Source organism: Tiliqua scincoides, chromosome 7, assembly GCF_035046505.1.
Source record: "Tiliqua scincoides isolate rTilSci1 chromosome 7, rTilSci1.hap2, whole genome shotgun sequence".
NCBI classification, from domain to species: domain Eukaryota; kingdom Metazoa; phylum Chordata; class Lepidosauria; order Squamata; family Scincidae; genus Tiliqua; species Tiliqua scincoides.
Genome location: NC_089827.1, coordinates 14,942,572 through 14,959,900, shown reverse-complemented (window position 1 = coordinate 14,959,900; position 17,329 = coordinate 14,942,572). Strand labels below are relative to the sequence as shown.

General features: G+C 45.3%; 1 protein-coding gene across 1 annotated transcript; it reads left to right on the top strand.

Annotated features, from left to right (window-relative positions):
• The first annotated feature begins 7,984 nt into the window (after positions 1-7,984).
• LSMEM1 (leucine rich single-pass membrane protein 1) lies at positions 7,985-16,823 on the top strand. Its single transcript, XM_066634080.1, has 3 exons — positions 7,985-8,108; positions 12,397-12,537; positions 15,862-16,823. The coding sequence occupies exons 1-3, from the start codon at positions 7,985-7,987 to the stop codon at positions 16,047-16,049; spliced, it is 453 nt and encodes a 150-aa protein (XP_066490177.1). The 3' UTR covers positions 16,050-16,823.
• The last annotated feature ends 506 nt before the right edge of the window (positions 16,824-17,329 follow it).

Sequence of the window (17,329 nt, the reverse complement as noted above, 5' to 3'; positions counted from 1 at the left end):
ATGTGGCAAATTGGGCAGGAGGTTTTGCCTCCCAAGCCAAGCTCAGCATGCGTTGGATGACTTGGGGGAGGGAGGTCTGGCCCTTGAGCTGTAGGTAGCCAACCTTTGTTGAAGGCTATTCTTGTGATCAGCAATCTCGATTGGGAGAGCAGCCTAATGTGTAGAGGTGCACATGTATAAGCATCCCTTTCGTGCAGCATGTTCAACATATGAACATGGAGTGGTGGCAGGCATGATAATAGTGTTAGGGACATGAACACCATCCTATTTCCTCCTATGTATGTTGGGTGTACACATAGGCTGACTCAAGACCTTCTGGTGCCTGAATCATCATCCAAATGCTACCCCCTTTACTCAGTGATGTGCTAGCGTCTGGTCCTCCCTTTCTCTAGTGTTCTAACTCGGTACTCTCCTCCTCTCCACATTTCCCAATCCTCTCTGCCCCCTCCTTTTCCAGTGCAGGGAGTGGAAGGAAAAGGAGCAGCAGTGGAGGCAGGAAGGCAGATAGATTGGCTCACCTCACCAATATGAAGCAACCACTTCTGTTAGCCTCATGGATGGACTGTCCTTGTGTAGGGTTGTGGTTTATGAACAGGTCTAAAAATAGATCTGAACCGATGAGCAGGAGCATAATTTTATAAAAAACCCTGGGAATCTGGTACCTAAATGGTTATAATGTAGGCACATCCTGACTGTCTGGGAAGGTTATTCCTGGGACCACTATTATTAACAGCCTGTTTTTTATACTTGATAAAAAACAGAAGAACCTTGCTGGGTCAGATCAAAGGTCCACTATCTGTTTCCAACAATTGACAACCAGGTGCTTCCAGGAGACCCACGAACTTTAAAGGTAATAAACCCCTCATTGCTTCTCAGCAACTAGAGACCATCTGTCTTGCAGTGGCGGATGGAGTGGATGGCTGAGGTGGGTGGACACCAGGTCACAAGGGCGTGTTGGAGAGGTAAGTAGCAGATGGAAGAGACCGGGACCGTGCTCTGCAGTGCTCCGGGTGTTTCTCAGGCTCTGGGGGGGGGGGTGCAGCAAATTGGACGTTCACCCTTGCCTTTGTTTGGTTCTGAAATGGAGCCCTTCCAGAAGTGAGGGAGGGTGGCTGGCATAGGGGTGACACGGGGGGGAATGATGTCACTGCATCATTGTGTCACAGTCCCTGGTGCCATTAGGCCCTAGGATGCATCTGTTGAGATGCCAAGTTGTCTCCAATGATTAATAAATGAATGCCATTTATGCCAGCAACTTTTAAACTTGAGATGAGGAGTGCAGAAGTGTGAAAATCTCCAGCAGTTTCTTAAGAGGGCAGATTCATAGCTGTTCATATACTTTTAAAAGTCTCTGAGGCTCTCTGTACAAAATAAGAAAAAGAAAAACACACTATCTGGTCAAATATTTGAAACCTGACAACTTGGCTGAAGTGAATCCTAAATATAGATGGAAAGGACACTCTGTTTCAGAGTTGAGCTGGTGGGTGCAGCAGTAGAAACACTCCCATGGAGTTCCAGAGGACAAGAGGAACAGCGTACAAAATGTTTGCCGCCGGAACGTGATCCTGGAATTCCTCTGAACAGGCGCTGCGTGTGTTTACGGTGTAAGTAACGCTTTAAATCTATCAAGAATTGATTTATTTTTTAGTTAACAAAAGTTTGCAATATCCCTTTCTGTTAAGTTGGGGCTTTATCCCAAAGAAATTAAATGTTTGGGGAAAGTTGTAATAGGAGTTATGAGTCATCAGCCAGAACATTACTGACTGTGACTCATTCAAATGGCAGGAAGATTATATTAGCACTCTTAAAAAACACAGGAGTATTTTGTGCTCCATCAGGTGTTAGGTCAGGTCAATTCTAGTTTCTTCCAAGGCACAGAAAGCAAAAAGAACACACAAAATGGATGCAACTTGTTTTTAATTTTAATACAACATGAGAGCATAATGGAATAGTCACTTTAGGTGTTTCAAATTGCACTTGAAATCCAACCAGTCAGAACTAAGAACATTTACTGAAACTATTAGACAAGTGTCTTTCCTAAGTCTGTTCTTGCTGACTCTGCAATGGCAAAATTGAGAAACGTTTTCCTTTCAAAATACAAAGAGCGCCCTGAGTATCTGGTAGTGCAAGTTTGAAACTCTGCGGTTGTGTTGAAACATCAGGGTGTATCCTGAGATGAGCTGTACGGCTGGCTATGAAGATCTTCAAAGGAGGATTCCGGAAAGAGCCATAATGACAAGGCTGTTGGGATGTTGTTACCTTTCTCAGGTGATATTTCCCTAATGGTGTGATAATCTATCTATCCGGAAATCAGTATTACATACATCAGTGTTCCTCAAACTGCGGGTCGGGACTCACTAGGTGGGTCGCGAGCCAATTTCAGGTGGGTCCCCATTCATTTCAATATTTTATTTTTAATATATTAGACTTGATGCCACCATGATATGTGACTGCATTTGGGGAAATGTTACAGACCTGTACTTTTAACAAGCTACTATGTATATTCTTTTAACAATGATAATCAATGGGACTTAAACCTGAGTAGGATTGCAGCCTAGGATTGTTAAAAATTATCCTGCTTGTTGATGTCACTTCTGGTCATGACGTCACTTCTGGTGGGTCCTGACAGATTCTCATTCTAAAAAGTGGGTCCCAGTACTAAATGTGTGAGAACTACTGACATACATGAAATATTTCCTATCAGACAGAACTTGTCAGTTGCTGTTGGAGTCTCTTCCCTCCATCCTCAGTGGATTCACCCTTGAGTCTGAATATAATAAAGGTTTGCAAATGTTGTTTTAAACATTCAGCAATGTCCATCCCCTCTTTTGTATGAACTGGAACCCCTTAGCTCAGTGGTTCTAAAATTTTTAGCACCAGGACTCACTTTTTAGAATGAGAATCTGTCAAGACTCAGCGAAAGTGACGTCATGACCAGAAGTGCCATCATCAAGCAGGAAAATTTTTGACAATCCTAGGCTGCAATCCTACCCATACTTACCCAAGGATAAGTCTCATTTATTATCATTGTTAAAAGCAGCCGGTTCAAAGTACAGATCTGTCACATTTCCGCAAATGCAGTCACATACCATGGTAGCATCGATACACTAAAAATAAAATATTGAAATGAATGGGGAGCCACCTGAAAATGGCTCATGACCCACAGTTTGAGAAACACTGCCTTAGCTCTCGAGTGTTGGAAAATGCTAATGTTCAAATGATTGACTTCCAGCTAAGAAACACACAAATATGACTGGAGTGTAGGAGATACTAGCAGATGCAGCAGTCAGTGAGTGCCACTGTTTTCCATGTTCTTCACATGGCACAGTGACCTCTGCAATCTTCTCTATGGTTTTTGCCTCTTGCCATGTCACTTCCAGGAGACTCTTCTCAGTTTTGCAACTTTTTTGGGGCAACTGCTTGTAGTAATGAATCGTCTGCCCTGGAAACAGAGCTGCAGAACCCAGAGGTGTTTTTCACCTGTTGTGTGCCAAACTCCTGCACCTGTGGACCTTTCACGGCACACCGATTGGAAGTCCTTGTTAGAGTTTGTGCAGCAGGGTTGAGTGTTGCTACACAGCAGAAAGCCACGCTTATACAAAATTGCAGTGCAGTGCAGATGAGAATTGGCCATGGGGAGTTGTGGATTGGTGTCATCCCAAATTTATCCTGGTCACCCCACAGTTTGTATAGAATGGCTCCATTTGCATGCTGTACTTAATGCAGCAATTGCTCTTATCTTTTTTACTTTTTCTTTTGTCAATAGCAGCGGATCATTCCTTATTTATAATTGCCACCAGTGTGCATGCTGCTTTGCAAGAGTGAAGAGGCAGATCTCTGTCTCAAAGGGTGTACAAAAACGATTTTCAACCTGTGTCACGACACATTGGTGTGCTGCGAATGGTCCACAGGTGTGTGCCATGGGAGGTTGTGAGAGGCTCATTAATTAGTAAGGTTACGAGGAGAGTCTGGGGGAGGGCAGAACCAGCATCATTCTTCAGTAGGCTGTTCCAATCAGGTTGTATTATTCTGTGTAAGCTTGTGCTAATGCATTTTGTTTGATATTTCTATATCTTAATATCCGTTTTTTAAAATGATAAAAATATATCCTTAAAAAACCAATTGTGTGTCTTGACCATATTGGCACCATGTTGGTGTGCCATGAGATAAAAAAGGTTGAAAATCACTGATCTAGATATTGACACAAGAAAGACAACAGAGGAAGGGAAAGTGGTTGGTGGTAGGGGGCGCATGTGCGATTGTTTCTGCACACACTATCAGAATTTGGACCACACTGTGGGTGGGAGGGGTGGTTAAAACTTTTTCCTGGGTCACAGTCATGATGAACACCTTGCCTCCAACTCCAGCTGCTATTTGCCTTCGCTATGGAAAACCCTCGTAAACTGCTAGGCTGAGGGTAGAAGGGCTGTGTCTCCAATCTTGCCTCATTCTGGATGCTGTGCTGGTAATCAGCGAAGTAAATTGCCTTCCTGAAGCAATTTATGAAGCACACCCAGTTTGTTGACAGAGTTTAAATATGATTGTACTGCATTTTAAGACAGCGTCTGTGGAGGAGATTTTACGACGTCTGCACACCAAACCAGGACAACCCAAATTACGCAAGCGAGATGTTTTGCAGACCCATGCACAAATGGGGAAGGGGGGACTGGTGAGCAATGTCCAGCAAGGACAGGAGCAGTGATATCACTGAGGGCCACTGCCATGAATATGTACAGTTTAGGCCTAGTAGCATTGCAAGGCCTGAACCAAGCTAAAACAGTAACACAGAAGTGGCTTGCATTTCCTAGCTGCTAGGAATTTACAACTCAATGGAAGGTGATTATGTAGCACCTAGGCAGCCAGAAAGACGCCCATCAAGGATGGAATGCAGCTGCAGATCTCCAGGGGGGAGGGAAGAGCTGAGAGGGCGAGCTTCCAGCCCCACTTCTGGAGGACATGGTCTTTTTGGTCTTGTCTCTTGGTGGGATAGGAGGTGGGTGCACATCCTGCCCCACCAGGACCATGTGGCCTCTTAGGTAACTGACCCGAGGATCTACAAAAGAAGCTGACCCAGGTGAGGGTTAGAGAATAATAGTTAGCCAGTTAGCTTTGTTGTTTTATGCTGATATGTTTCCTAGAAGTTTTTATGCCTCTAGCATTTGCTGCCTTCTGTAACTTTTTGTAACCCTATGCACTTAATAAAGTAAAAATCCTTTTACCATGTTGGTTCATTGTCTGTTGGGGACAAAGTTTCAGAATCCTGCCTAGCCGTTCAGCAAGCTACCAAAAATCCTCATTGAGGACTAGTGACTTGAGGACTGAGACTTTAAGTAAAGAAAGTGCTCAGTGCCTACAAGGGATATAGTTAAGCCTAGAGGGTCTCGGTTTCCCTGGACTGAGGCACTGGCTCTTACAGGGTGGTGGCAGTACTACCGAACAGGGATCTTTGAGGGCTCTAGGGTTCAGAACCAACAACTCTGGGAGCACCCAAAACCCTGGGAGTGAGACCAAGTATACGACAGCCACAAGAGAGAGAGCACCTGTGGCCCTTGGCTGGGTGGCTGCAAAAGCATGGTGACTGGCATTCTATAGCTACTGGCAGGAGTCTGTGAGAGTCCATAAAGTTTTCTCTAATACTGTGGCGGGTGTCAAACTTTGCAAACAAGTCTGTTGACATTTTCTCTAGGCAATTCCTGGAACTAGAACTCAAGAGAATAGAATTTGCATCTTGTTGAGGAGCAACTGAATCGGCCACTACTAGACTCAAAGTACCAGGGGTGTGTGGAGGAAATTGTGACGCAGGGAACTTGTGTTTTCCAACACCTTAAAGGCAATTGGCAACCGAGTGTCTCCCTGCTATTCAGAGTGTCCTTGGTGAAGAGCCAAGAGAGTAAAGGGTGAAACGGAACAGGCTTCTATGAGCTCCAGCAACACAAAGACTGGTTTCATGACTTTTTAGAGCGCTTCCCCTTCTGTATTTGTCTTCTTTTCTGTGGTTTATATTTGTGTCATTCTCTTCCGCCTCCATTTCACATCTTTTAAGCCACCCTCCTCCTGGGAACTGAGACAATCCTGTCCCCACAGTATGCTAGAAATCCACATGAGGAAATCCAGTGAGGTGGCCTGCTTCTCTTCTGGGGGCTGCTGACGACCATGAGTCTTGCATGCTGGCTTGGGATCGGATTGTCCCATAGGACTGGTAAAGGCAACTCACTCCTCTCTGAAGGTGAAAGGCAATGCCTGGACCCTCGTCCATTGCCTGGCATCCTTTCTTAAGCATGGTCTACATGTACAGTAGAATGGGCTGGTGCAGTCTTCATGTGATAGCATAGGCTATACCACTTCAGACTCCAGGTGTGAAATGAATGGTCCCCCGTGGGAAAAAAAGCCATCATCCTGCAAGAAAAGAAACAAACATATAAAGGATAAAGAGTTTAATCCCTTTCTTTCCTGTGCTAGCCTTTTGCCATGTTGCGGAGAAATGGTTCAGTCTGTTGTGTCACTTCACAACTCTTCTCCTTCTGAGCCCAGTCCTCCAACGTACCTGTTTCCTCTTGAGCTCTTTTTGTATACATGGTGACTACAAGCAACCAATTAGTTGCACACAGAAATGAATTTTTGGAGGGCTTGTTTTGGCCAAGTGCCGCAACCTCCAACTGTGGCTCCCCCTCAGTCTCCCACCTACCTTCCTGCTCTCCTTGTCACGTCATTCTCAGTGGTGTAGCTAAGGTAGGGCATGGGGTATATTGCCCTGGATACCATGCTTTGAGGGGATGCCAACCTGCACCCCTGAAAGTGGATCCAGAGGCAGGTGGGGGCCTCCAGCAGGCCTTCTGAGGCCCAGGGAGGCTATACACTGTCTCTCTGGATTTTAGAAGGCCTGCCAGAGGCCTTAAAAAGGCACATCTAGTATTCACTAAAATTGGAAATGTCTTTCTAAGGCCTCCAGAAGGCGTTCTGAGGTGCGGGGAGGCCACATATGGTCTCTCCATGCTGGGCAGTACTGAGGCTGTTCTGCGCATCTGAACCCCAGGGGGTGTTAAAAATTTTTGTGTCCCTAGGCACCAGATCTCTCAGCTATGCCACTGGTAACTCCTTCAACTCTCTGCCTCTCCTCTTCTTCCCTTCCCTTCGCATTTCAGAACTGAGTGCATGCTGTTGGCCTGTCTGCTCCTTCTCTCCATTCCAACCTGGAATGAAAGGAAGTGGGGAGAACAGCTCAGTATTGCACAATGAAGACTTCCAGCAGTGATGGAACTTGTAGGTCCTGCCTGACACAGGATCATAAGTTATGCGGGAGGTATTCCCGTTGATGCAAGTTCTCAAGGTGATACTGCTCTCCTTCTGAATACATTTGCAACTCAGATTTAGGATGCTTTCAAATTGGTAAAATGTACGAGTTTGACATCCTCAAACCACAAAGGGCCTCTGGCAACTCCCCATTTTCCATTCTATGGGGCCTAGCAGTATCAGCATAGCCATTGTGTCACAAAACAGCAGTAACACAGGCCTGTGAAACTGAGGATCAGGAAAACTTCTTTTTTCAAAATTTATAGTGGTTTTATAGAAATTTGGTGTGCTGATTCCAAAAATTACATCAGTTTTGCCCTATCACACCTAGTTTTGGAGATACGGCATCACCTCATTAGTGAATGGTTCAAGCAGCTTCCTCATGAGGAAGCCATGGCATAGGCTTCTTCATGAGGAAGCTGCTCAAGCCATTCACTAACAAGGCTGTGCCGTATCTCTGAAAGAAGACATGATAGGGCAAAACCCATGCCATTTTTGGAATCAGCACCCCAAATATACCCAGGAATAGGTCTAACTTTTAAGACAGCAAAATGTGTGTTGTTCTGTACAATTACACCCAAACCTCTCTCTCTATTTTGGTGTTTTCACTGAGGAAACTGCTGCTTAGAAATGCCTCTATTTTTCCCAGGGTCTGTTTCTGAAATATTAACTATGTTGTTGTCTTTTAGGTATGATGAAGAATTCTTTTCTTGAAACAGACTTCCAAAACTCTCGTGAAGAAGGAAAGCTTTATGCTGTTGACTCCTTAAACAGCTTAAATGAACAAAATCTTTGTGTCGCTCAGCCTCACCACCAAAGTATGTATGGGAAATGTCATTGGTAAATCACTTCTCAAGGCATCAAAACTGCGTTACCCATTTCGAAACACATTGAAGTGTGTTCTCTGAGTGGTTTTGACAGAAGGCACCAGATGTTAACTGGTGCAACTTGGTAATGCACTATTGATGCACCTGATTGATACTGACATGCAGATGTCAGAGCAACTATGATAACACACATTCCCTTCGAGGTTTTCCCCTCAGATGGCTTTGATCCTACAAAGAATGATTTGATGCACCCAATTGTATTTTCAGAAAAGTAAAAGTAGCAAAATATATTCAAGAACTACTTGTAATGTAAGAGTACTTGTATGTCTTGTTCTTGAATCACAGCGGCGTGGCTCAGCACTTTGCAAGATTAAAGTAACGGGTACTAGAACTCCTAAAAATGGTTGAGGAGAGAATGTAGCTTAAATCAGTCTGACTGCTGTGTTCATTTGAAAGATAGAAATTCAAAGACATGCTCTCAGACCCACTTTGCAACGATCCATGTGAACCAGTTGCAATAGGACTCATGGCATTGTTAACAGCCCTCCCGCCCCCCCAACAAAACTGCTTGGCATTGGGTTCTGCAGCTCCTACAACCGTCCCTGATTTTTAACTCATACCAAAGAGAGAGGTTGGGAAGGTGCAGGGGTAAGACACAATGTCACAATGCTGCAGGGGTAAGGCACATGCCAACTGCCACAAACCCTTCCTTTGACATAGCTATGAAAGGGATGGGAGCCTGCTTTTGTTGTGTCTTATTCTTTTTCCAGACGCATCTAGCTGCTGTACACATTTTTTGCCCCTGGAAAGTAATCAGATTATTTAGAATAAGAAGCATGCCAGAATATAAAGCTCCCTCTGATCATTCTATTCTGATCTGAAACCAGTGGCAAACTTAGCCCTCCTTGCTCCCAGAGCAAAGGTCTGCGATGCCTTCCCCTCAAGATACTGTCCCTCCCACATGCAAAGCCCCTCCCTCTATCTTTTAAGCACCATAGAGTCTCGCGCGACCTCTAGACCGACTGGGAAATTGTTTGGAGGCTTCCCCCGCGGTCTGTGCCAATGAGACTTACAGGAAACCGGAAGTGCAGTTTCCGACTGTGTTGGGACCCTCAGTAAGGCTTCCCTCATGGTCCTACCATTGTGCAGACTCAGCGCCTGGGGCATTTGCCCCACTGCTGGTTCACTGCTGGTCTTACAACTAAACAGTGATCTTCTCTTTCACAAAGGAGGAGCAAATGCCAGGAATCCTGGGGATTGCATTACTTTGGTGTGGGATATGGTTACATACCAGTCTTTTGAGAAGTGAAACAGTTGCCTCATTCCATGTAGCCTCATTGGATAATGTTTTAAAATTACTCTATCCTCATTGTATTTCTCCTGTGTTTTTGTCTCAGATGTACACATGGCAACAAGATTATTTTTAGCCATTTATTCTCATCTCCCTTACTGTTCTGAAAGCTCTTTCAAAGGCCTAATTTCTTGGCTGCACTCCACATTTTGATTCGTTCGTGAGTGGTCAAGTAGAATGTTGCCCAGATTGATTTTTTTTTTTTAATAAAAAGGGCCAAAAGTTACTTTTCTTTTAAAATAAAAAACTAAACACTCAAAAAGGAGGTTTGGAATATCCCGAGGGGCCAGGTTCCCTCAGCTCCTCCTGGTGGTGTAGCTAAGAGGGGGCAGGGGGTACATTGCCCCAGGTACCACACTTTGAGGGGATGTCTTAAGGCCCAATCCTATCCAATTTTCCAGTGCCAGTGCAACTGTGCCAATGAGGTGTGCGCTGCATCCTGTAGTGGGGAGGCACTCACAGAGACCTCCTCAAGGTATGGGAACATTTGCTCACTTACCTGGGGGCTGTATCGTGGCTGCACTGGTGCTAGAAAGTTGGATAGGATTGGGCCCTCAGATGCCCCTGAAAGGCGCTTCCAGTTTACAGCGAAAATCAGAAGTGCCTTTTGGTGCCTTCTAAGAGTAAGGCCCAGGGAAAGTTCCTTTCAGAGACCTCTAAGACACCCCCTCAATGCGTGGTAGCCCAAGCCTCAGAAGATACCCAGTGCCCCCAACCCTCAGTCTCTGATGGCCACCTGGAGGTCTCCAAAAGGCTCTTCCAGTTTTAACCTTTTGGAGGCCTCTAAGATGCATGGGGGTGTTAAAATTTTTTTTTTTTGGGGGGGTGTTATGGGGAAATGGAGGGGTGTTAAAAACTTTTGTGCCCCCAGATGCCAGAGGTCCTAGCTATGCCACTGGCTTCTCCCATGCTTACAGACCTCTCCAATTTCCTGCCGACAATTCTATGCTGTCCAGCTGGCATGGTTCAAGTGCATCTGCTGCCTCAGTTGGAGCAGATCACACACCCATCTCGTAACCCTCCTTTTAAAACATTTTGCACATGCTGCGCCGCCACCACAGCTTCTGCCACCACTGTCTGACTTTGCAGACACCACTGAGTATACCGTTCTGGGTCATTTATTTCCATATCTTTTGACTTTAGCAGTGGGCTGTTGTCCAGCATGTGGTTCCAGGAATGCAGCCATAGCTACACTGAGGCCCACTAACATTCAGTCAGATGCCTTCTTTCAAGCCGTCAGCTGCTTTGGATTCCGACATTGCTACTTTCCTCCTTAGAAAAAGAGATTTTGTGTTTTAAATGGACAGTTTTCTTGTTTGAAATGAGATGCTTCTCATGTCCTGATTGGACATCACATCCCTTCATGATAGGCCAACAGAAAACAGCCACACTGAAATGTCAACAATATACACAACTGCATCCTGTTGCTCACAAGTCAATACTGGCTAAACATTTGTAATATTAAATATACATATAGCACTGCAGGCTGGGAATACTTCCAAATCCACTTCTAATTGGTTTCAGCAGAGACTAGACTGCATTTCCATTTGTGCTCCGAACTTTAAAGGGGACACCCTGTTAGTAGCTTGGCAGGGTTCCTTGTTCACTGATTACTTACAAATACCGTCATCTTGTATTCTTGGCCAACTCACTTGGTGAGATGTGTTCATTAGGCAGAGCGGACAAGAGACATTTGTTAAGAATTCTCCTGATAGCCCACAGAGCTTTAGAAAGCCTTCACCAGCACTACTCCAAATTGTATTATTGTATCTGGGAAGCCACATCAGTGGTGGTAGAACTTAGTGCCTAATGAATTTGTGATGAAGGCAGAGGAAATGAGGAGAAAAAACAACCATTAAAAGTCGGCAAGCTTCAATTTATGCGTCAGCAAGAAGACATTAAATGCTAAGAAAGAGAGACTAGCCCTGGAAAGCTATTGAGGACCGTCAGCTCCTCAAGCAAGAATTTATACAACCTGAGAGAATGCTAGGATACTACAAGCTGGGTGATCTGTAGTACAGAACTCAGAGCAAACCTTGACTTCCTGAGAATATCAGTTTTAAAATTTATGCGTGTAGGTCTCTGATAGTGTGTGGTGTTCTTTTCTGAAGTCTGGAGTCAATGCACTGGAGACATTATTTCTATCTCTGTGATCAATTATAATCTCTTCATTTAACCAGTGCAGCACCATGTTTGTAGGGGCTCATGGCCAAGCGGCTTTGTGGTCCCCTTGGTGAGGGAGTTGGGCAGACATAGTAGCAAAATGTACTGGTTGACTAGATATACTGGTGGCCAACATCTCCTTTAACCAGGAATGCAATTCTCCTGTTGCATCACTGGTCACAATGCCAGGGGCATTGTGTTATAGATGATGGAAGATGGCAGTTACTGGGATGGCTGCCAAAGAGCACTCCGAGCTGCCACTACTTTGATAAGCCTCTATGGGAGATTGGGGGAGGGTTATCTTGACAGGAGCAAGAGCATCAGCTGGTGGCCACTATTTTTTTTTATTATCATGGCTTCAGAAGTCAACTATGGTCCTTTTGATGGCCCTGAGTATCTTAGTGAGATGATCCCAGGTACCAGCCTTGTTTAAGATAGCTGGAGCTGCTCATCTTACTGATATTTTAGAATGGAGAGGGTAAACTTAAGAGAGTGTTTTCAGGCAATGTGTTGATTATGGAAAACGTGCAATTTTTGGAGTTATTTTTCTAGGTCAGAATTGCTAAAGAAATGAGGACCAGCTGTTTTGTTTGTGCCCGGCAAAGCTGATGAATGTTACTTAGGGTGGGGGAAAAATAGATGGATCCCATTCAGAAATAAGGATTTGTTCTGCTCTTCCCTTGCTGGAACCAGTGCCAATTTACTCTGTTAATTTTCATTGACCATTTAATACTTTTTGCTTAGAATCTCATTTTTGTTTCACAGCAGTTTGGGAAGACACCTCAGACCACACTGGTTGTTTAGCGACACAAGGCAACCTGAGATGCCAAGGCTGGTTCTTTGTCATACTGATCATTACTCTAATTGTCAGCCTGGCGCTTGTATCTTTCGTAATCATCCTAATAGGTAAGTAAATACACCGTAGTCCTATGGATATTGCTTGTCTAGGCTGGGATGGAATGGCCTGCATTCAATGAAATGTTTTCTAGCAAGCAATTATGGGACACTGGAATAAAAAGATGGCCGAATCTTATGGGTGCATTATGGTGGCAGAACATGTGTTCCACTGGAAAAATGCGCTTAACAGCTATTGCAAATGCGAGACTGCTAGAGTATGTGGCTTTACCTCTGCCTCAAGTGGTGAGTGGCCAGGTCCATGCACAGATGGACTGAGAACACCTGCCGGTGCAGGTAAGGTCACATGGGAGGTTGGAGAGAGGGGGGCAGGGAGTGGGTGGAACAGGGAGGAGATGGGGCAGGGTAGAGGGTAGATCAGGCTCAGGAAAGGGGCAGGTTTGGTGGCAGCAGCACCTGCTGAATCCTAACCTCCTCCTTGGGTCTGCTGATCCACCTTCATGGGTCAACACATGGTGAGCAATATTGCTGGTGCAGTTGCAAGTTGACCCATGGTAGCTGCTGGGGGTTACTCCAGGGCAAGGGAGCTAATGTTCCCTTATCCCGAGGAGGCCTCAACATGCTGAAATTCCCTCGTGGGATTCATCAGATGCTGTGTTGGCAGCACTGCATTGCCACACAGGGAGTTATAGTTAGTTGGGCTGCCCAAGAACAAAAGAACAATATATACCAGTAGCAAGAAAATCCTTTAGTACAGAGTTCTGTGAGTAGCAGATTTTAACTCACTGGAAAACTAAAATTCTACTATCAATTCAGCATTGGCACAGTTTGCAGCAGGCATGGAGGGAGCATGTCATCTGTATGAAAAGATACAGATGGGACCTGGGTAATGGACAGAGGTGTAGCTAGGGTATGGCATGTACAGCATGTGCCCTAGGCACCAGTTAAGGGGGGGGGCCCATTGAGCAGCAACTTCCTCAGCAACTGTTGGTTTCTGCTGAGCTGCAGCAAACCTCCAAGCATAGTGCTGTGCTTGGGGGCCTGCAGCATGTTGACAGAAGCCGAACGTTGGACAGGAAGCTGCTACATTGTGAAGCTGCTGCCACCCTTCTCCAAACCCGGAAGTGACATCACAATGTTACGTGATGTCCTGACGTTGCATAAGAACATAAGAACAGCCCCACTGGATCAGGCCATAGGCCCATCTAGTCCAGCTTCCTGTATCTCACAGCGGCCCACCAAATGCCCCAGGGAGTACACCAGATACATGATGCCACTGCCCTAGGGGCTGCTGTCAGTGGTAATGAAGTTTGATCACTTCCATTTTTTTTAGAGCTAATGGTGCCATTTGGCTTGAATATATGCCCCTCTCTCCTCACCAATTCCCCCCTTTGCTTTCTTTATCTCTCCTCCCCCTCTTTCTTTCCTGTTGCATGTGTAGGAAGAAGTGAGTGTATATACATGGGTGTGTGAATGTTCACCGTTTTATGTAACTTTGCATAAAGGTTTGTTTTTGCACAGCACTTTCAGGATTAAATAGGAGCCGGTGGGGTTGGCAGGAAAACAATGAGGCAGGAAACAGGTTGGCAGGAAAACAATGAGGAGGAAAAGGGTCAAATATCTCCTACCACCACACCGTGGTACCAATCCACACGCGAACATGATGGTGCATTTACCTTTAACTACATGATGGTTCATTTAAAGGCATGTGTAGTTTGGACCAAAATTTTGGATGGGGGTGGGGAGTTGGAAGAGATTCCTGCATAGTATAAACAACAGGCCTACAACCTTCCCCCCCTTTTCAGGTGTCAGGGATGTTTGAATGAATGTAGGGTATTTTGGAGATGCTGAATCCTCTATTCTACTGTGCATGTTGTCCAGGGTTTTCTATTCCTGTGCACATGAATGAGCACATTTGCCCAGGACTACTGTTTCTTTTCTCTTTGGCAGGGTATGGGTATACCAAGTGGCTGGGTTGACAAGGACATGCAACAGCATTTCCGGTTCAAGCAACATTTTGCTCCTGCAAGACACCTGAAAGTGGACCCAGTGGAAGTGTGGGAAAGAGAGATTATGGGCCCAATCCTATCCAACTTTCCAGTGCTGATTCAGCTGTGCCAATGGGGCAAACACTGAATCATGTGATGGGGGGGCAGTCATGGAGAGGAACAATTGTTCCCTTACCATGGGTCTGCATTGTGGCTGTATCGGAGCTGGAACGTTGGTTAGGATTGGGCCCCAAGTGCCAACCTGACTGTGCACCAAAGCAATTGTTCCACAACTATTCCACTATTCAATTTAAAGAGAAAAATCTAGAGCAGTGGTTCTCAAACTGGTGGGTCACGACCCACCAGCTGGCGAACCACTGCTCCTTACCCTTAAAGGGGCAGCAGTAGGGGGAAGGTAGCAACGCAATATCCAGGATCATGCCACTGCGGGGGAAGAGGGAGCTTTTTAAAAACTAATTTACCTGCTGCCAGGGTCTACGGGATGCAGGGAGCCCCATCTGAAGGTCTCCTTGCGGCTTGTAGAAAGTAAAAAAAGCAATTGTGACACACTTCCGGGTTGCGATTATAAAACCAGAAGTGGGTTGCAATAGCTTTTTTTTACTTTCTAAAAGCCACAAGGAACCCTGTAGAGGGCTCTGTGGGGCTCCCTGCACCCCCCCTCGGATCCTGGCAGTAGGTTAAAAAAAAAAAAGTCCCTTCTTCCCCTGCAGCAGCACAATCCAGGGGAACACATTGCTGCTTTCCACCCCACCCTCGCAAAAACTTATCCTAGTCCTCAAACCCAGAGAGTTTGAGAACCAATGATCTAGAGCAGGGGTGTCCAAAGTTTTTGGCAGGAGGGCCACATCAGCTCTCTGACACTGTGTCGGGGGCCGGGGGGGAGAATTAATTTACATTTAAAATTTGAATAAATTTACATAAGTTTACATAAATGAATATATTAAAGATGAACTTATATGAATGAATGAAGGTCTTGCAATAGCTCAAGGCCTATAAAAGGCCTTGCACAAAGCAAGTCTGGCCTTTCCTTTGCTGCCGCTGCTGCATCGCAGATGTGAAAGAGCAAGCAGTGGAGGGAGTTCTCATCCCACAGCTCACGTGAGAGGTCAAACAGTCGCCCTCACGCTGAGAGAAGTTGCGTTGGGCCAGTGCGGACTTCAACAAATCTCCAGAGGGCCAGAGGCTCATTGGAGACTGGGGGCTCCCTGAGGGCCGCATTGAGAGGCCTCGAGGGCCGCAAGTGGCCCCCGGGCCGGGGTTTGGGCACCCCTGATCTAGAGCAATGATTTAATATGCTGCCTTATGCACTACCATTAATCTGTCAACATGAGTACCGATTGAAACCTGGCCAGCTCTTCTTTTCCAGTTCACACGGGAGACAAGATGAACGAAGTGTCAAGAAAAATAGTACTAGAAAGGAAAAGCATTGAAGACCTCAAGAAATTAAATGACATGATTTTACAGTACCTCAACCAGACCAAACTGATGGAGAATATCGGAAACTTCAGTACCATGCAAATAAGACAATCAGATCCAGATCTTCCAGGCTATTGACTGAAGAATGCTGATCAGGAGATACTGGGGCAATGGGCCGCTTTGTGCAATAACATCCTTTCTCAATTGGTTAATCCAATTTCAAACATATTCTGCGCAACAGAGCTTTTTGTTAATCATCCTGTCTAGTCCATAACTCTTAAAGCAAGCCTGGAAAAGCAATTCATGAGGAGCAGTTTCTACAAAATTTTCTTAACAAATTATCTGTAAAATACTGGGCTGGAAAATACTTTTGTCTGAAACCAGGAGAGGTGCTACTAACCAGGATAGATGACGGTGAGCAAGATGGACCCATGGTCTGACTCAGGATAAGGTAGTTTCATACATTCAGCAAGTATTTGCTTATGAGATGCTATGTCTAGAACCTACAGCCCAATCCAATGTAACTTCCCAAGTGGTGGTGTAGTTGTGGCAATGGCGTGCAGACTGTATCCCGTGGGGGAATTTCAGACCCCCAAAGTCTCTTCCAGGTAAGGGAACATTTGTTCCCTTGAACAGGGGTAAGCCCTCGCCTCTTGAATGTGTCTACTTGGACCTGCGCCAGCTGTATAGGGAATGCAGATTGAGGCTGGGAAGGGGATAGGATATCAGTGGCACCACTGCTACCTCTACCACCTCGTTCCCAGTCTTGTTCTGCCCTCCTTGTTGCCCTGATCTCTGCCCCATTCTTCCTCCTTCCTGTCTCCAGCCCCTGTGCTGACTGGCACCAGCAGACGAGTATGGTCTATTGGTTTATGGACCTAGCTGCTTGTGGCCAGGCCACATGGCATGGCATCGTGCTTTGTGACAGCCATAAAGGCAGTGGTGTCGCTAGGGGGGGTGGGCCGCACTGGGTTATGTACATAGTGGGATGACACCACTACTTACCAAAAATTTTTAAAACTTGGTATTTTTGAATACCTTCTTATTTATCAATCATTGCATAATTTCATGCAGAATGCAATAAAACAAACCACGCTGAAATATCTCAATTCTATCAAAAGCTATAGCTGAAAATCCAGCGGGGGTGGGGTATTGTGATTTGCTATTCTAGCTCTGTATAAAATTAGAATAAAAACGAAAATAGTATACTTCCTTTCTATAAAGCTCCATAAGTGTGCATCATAAAGTGTCTAGATTGAATACTTTAGATTACAGCATTTACAGCAAGTGCATACCTTAGATTACAGCATTGAATACCTTAGATTACAGCATTACAGCAAGTGCAGGTGTATGAGTCTTTTATGTTTATAGAAATGATTAATTAGGTGAGACTCTTTTGGTATCAGTGGAATTGCTGG

Excerpts from the sequence above, each read along its gene's own strand:
- LSMEM1 (XM_066634080.1), top strand. The coding sequence starts at position 7,985 with ATGAAGAATTCTTTTCTTGAAACAGACTTCCAAAACTCTCGTGAAGAA. Across the intron at positions 8,109-12,396 it reads CGCTCAGCCTCACCACCAAA|CAGTTTGGGAAGACACCTCA; the intron begins GTATGTATGGGA and ends TTTGTTTCACAG. Across the intron at positions 12,538-15,861 it reads TTTCGTAATCATCCTAATAG|TTCACACGGGAGACAAGATG; the intron begins GTAAGTAAATAC and ends CTTCTTTTCCAG.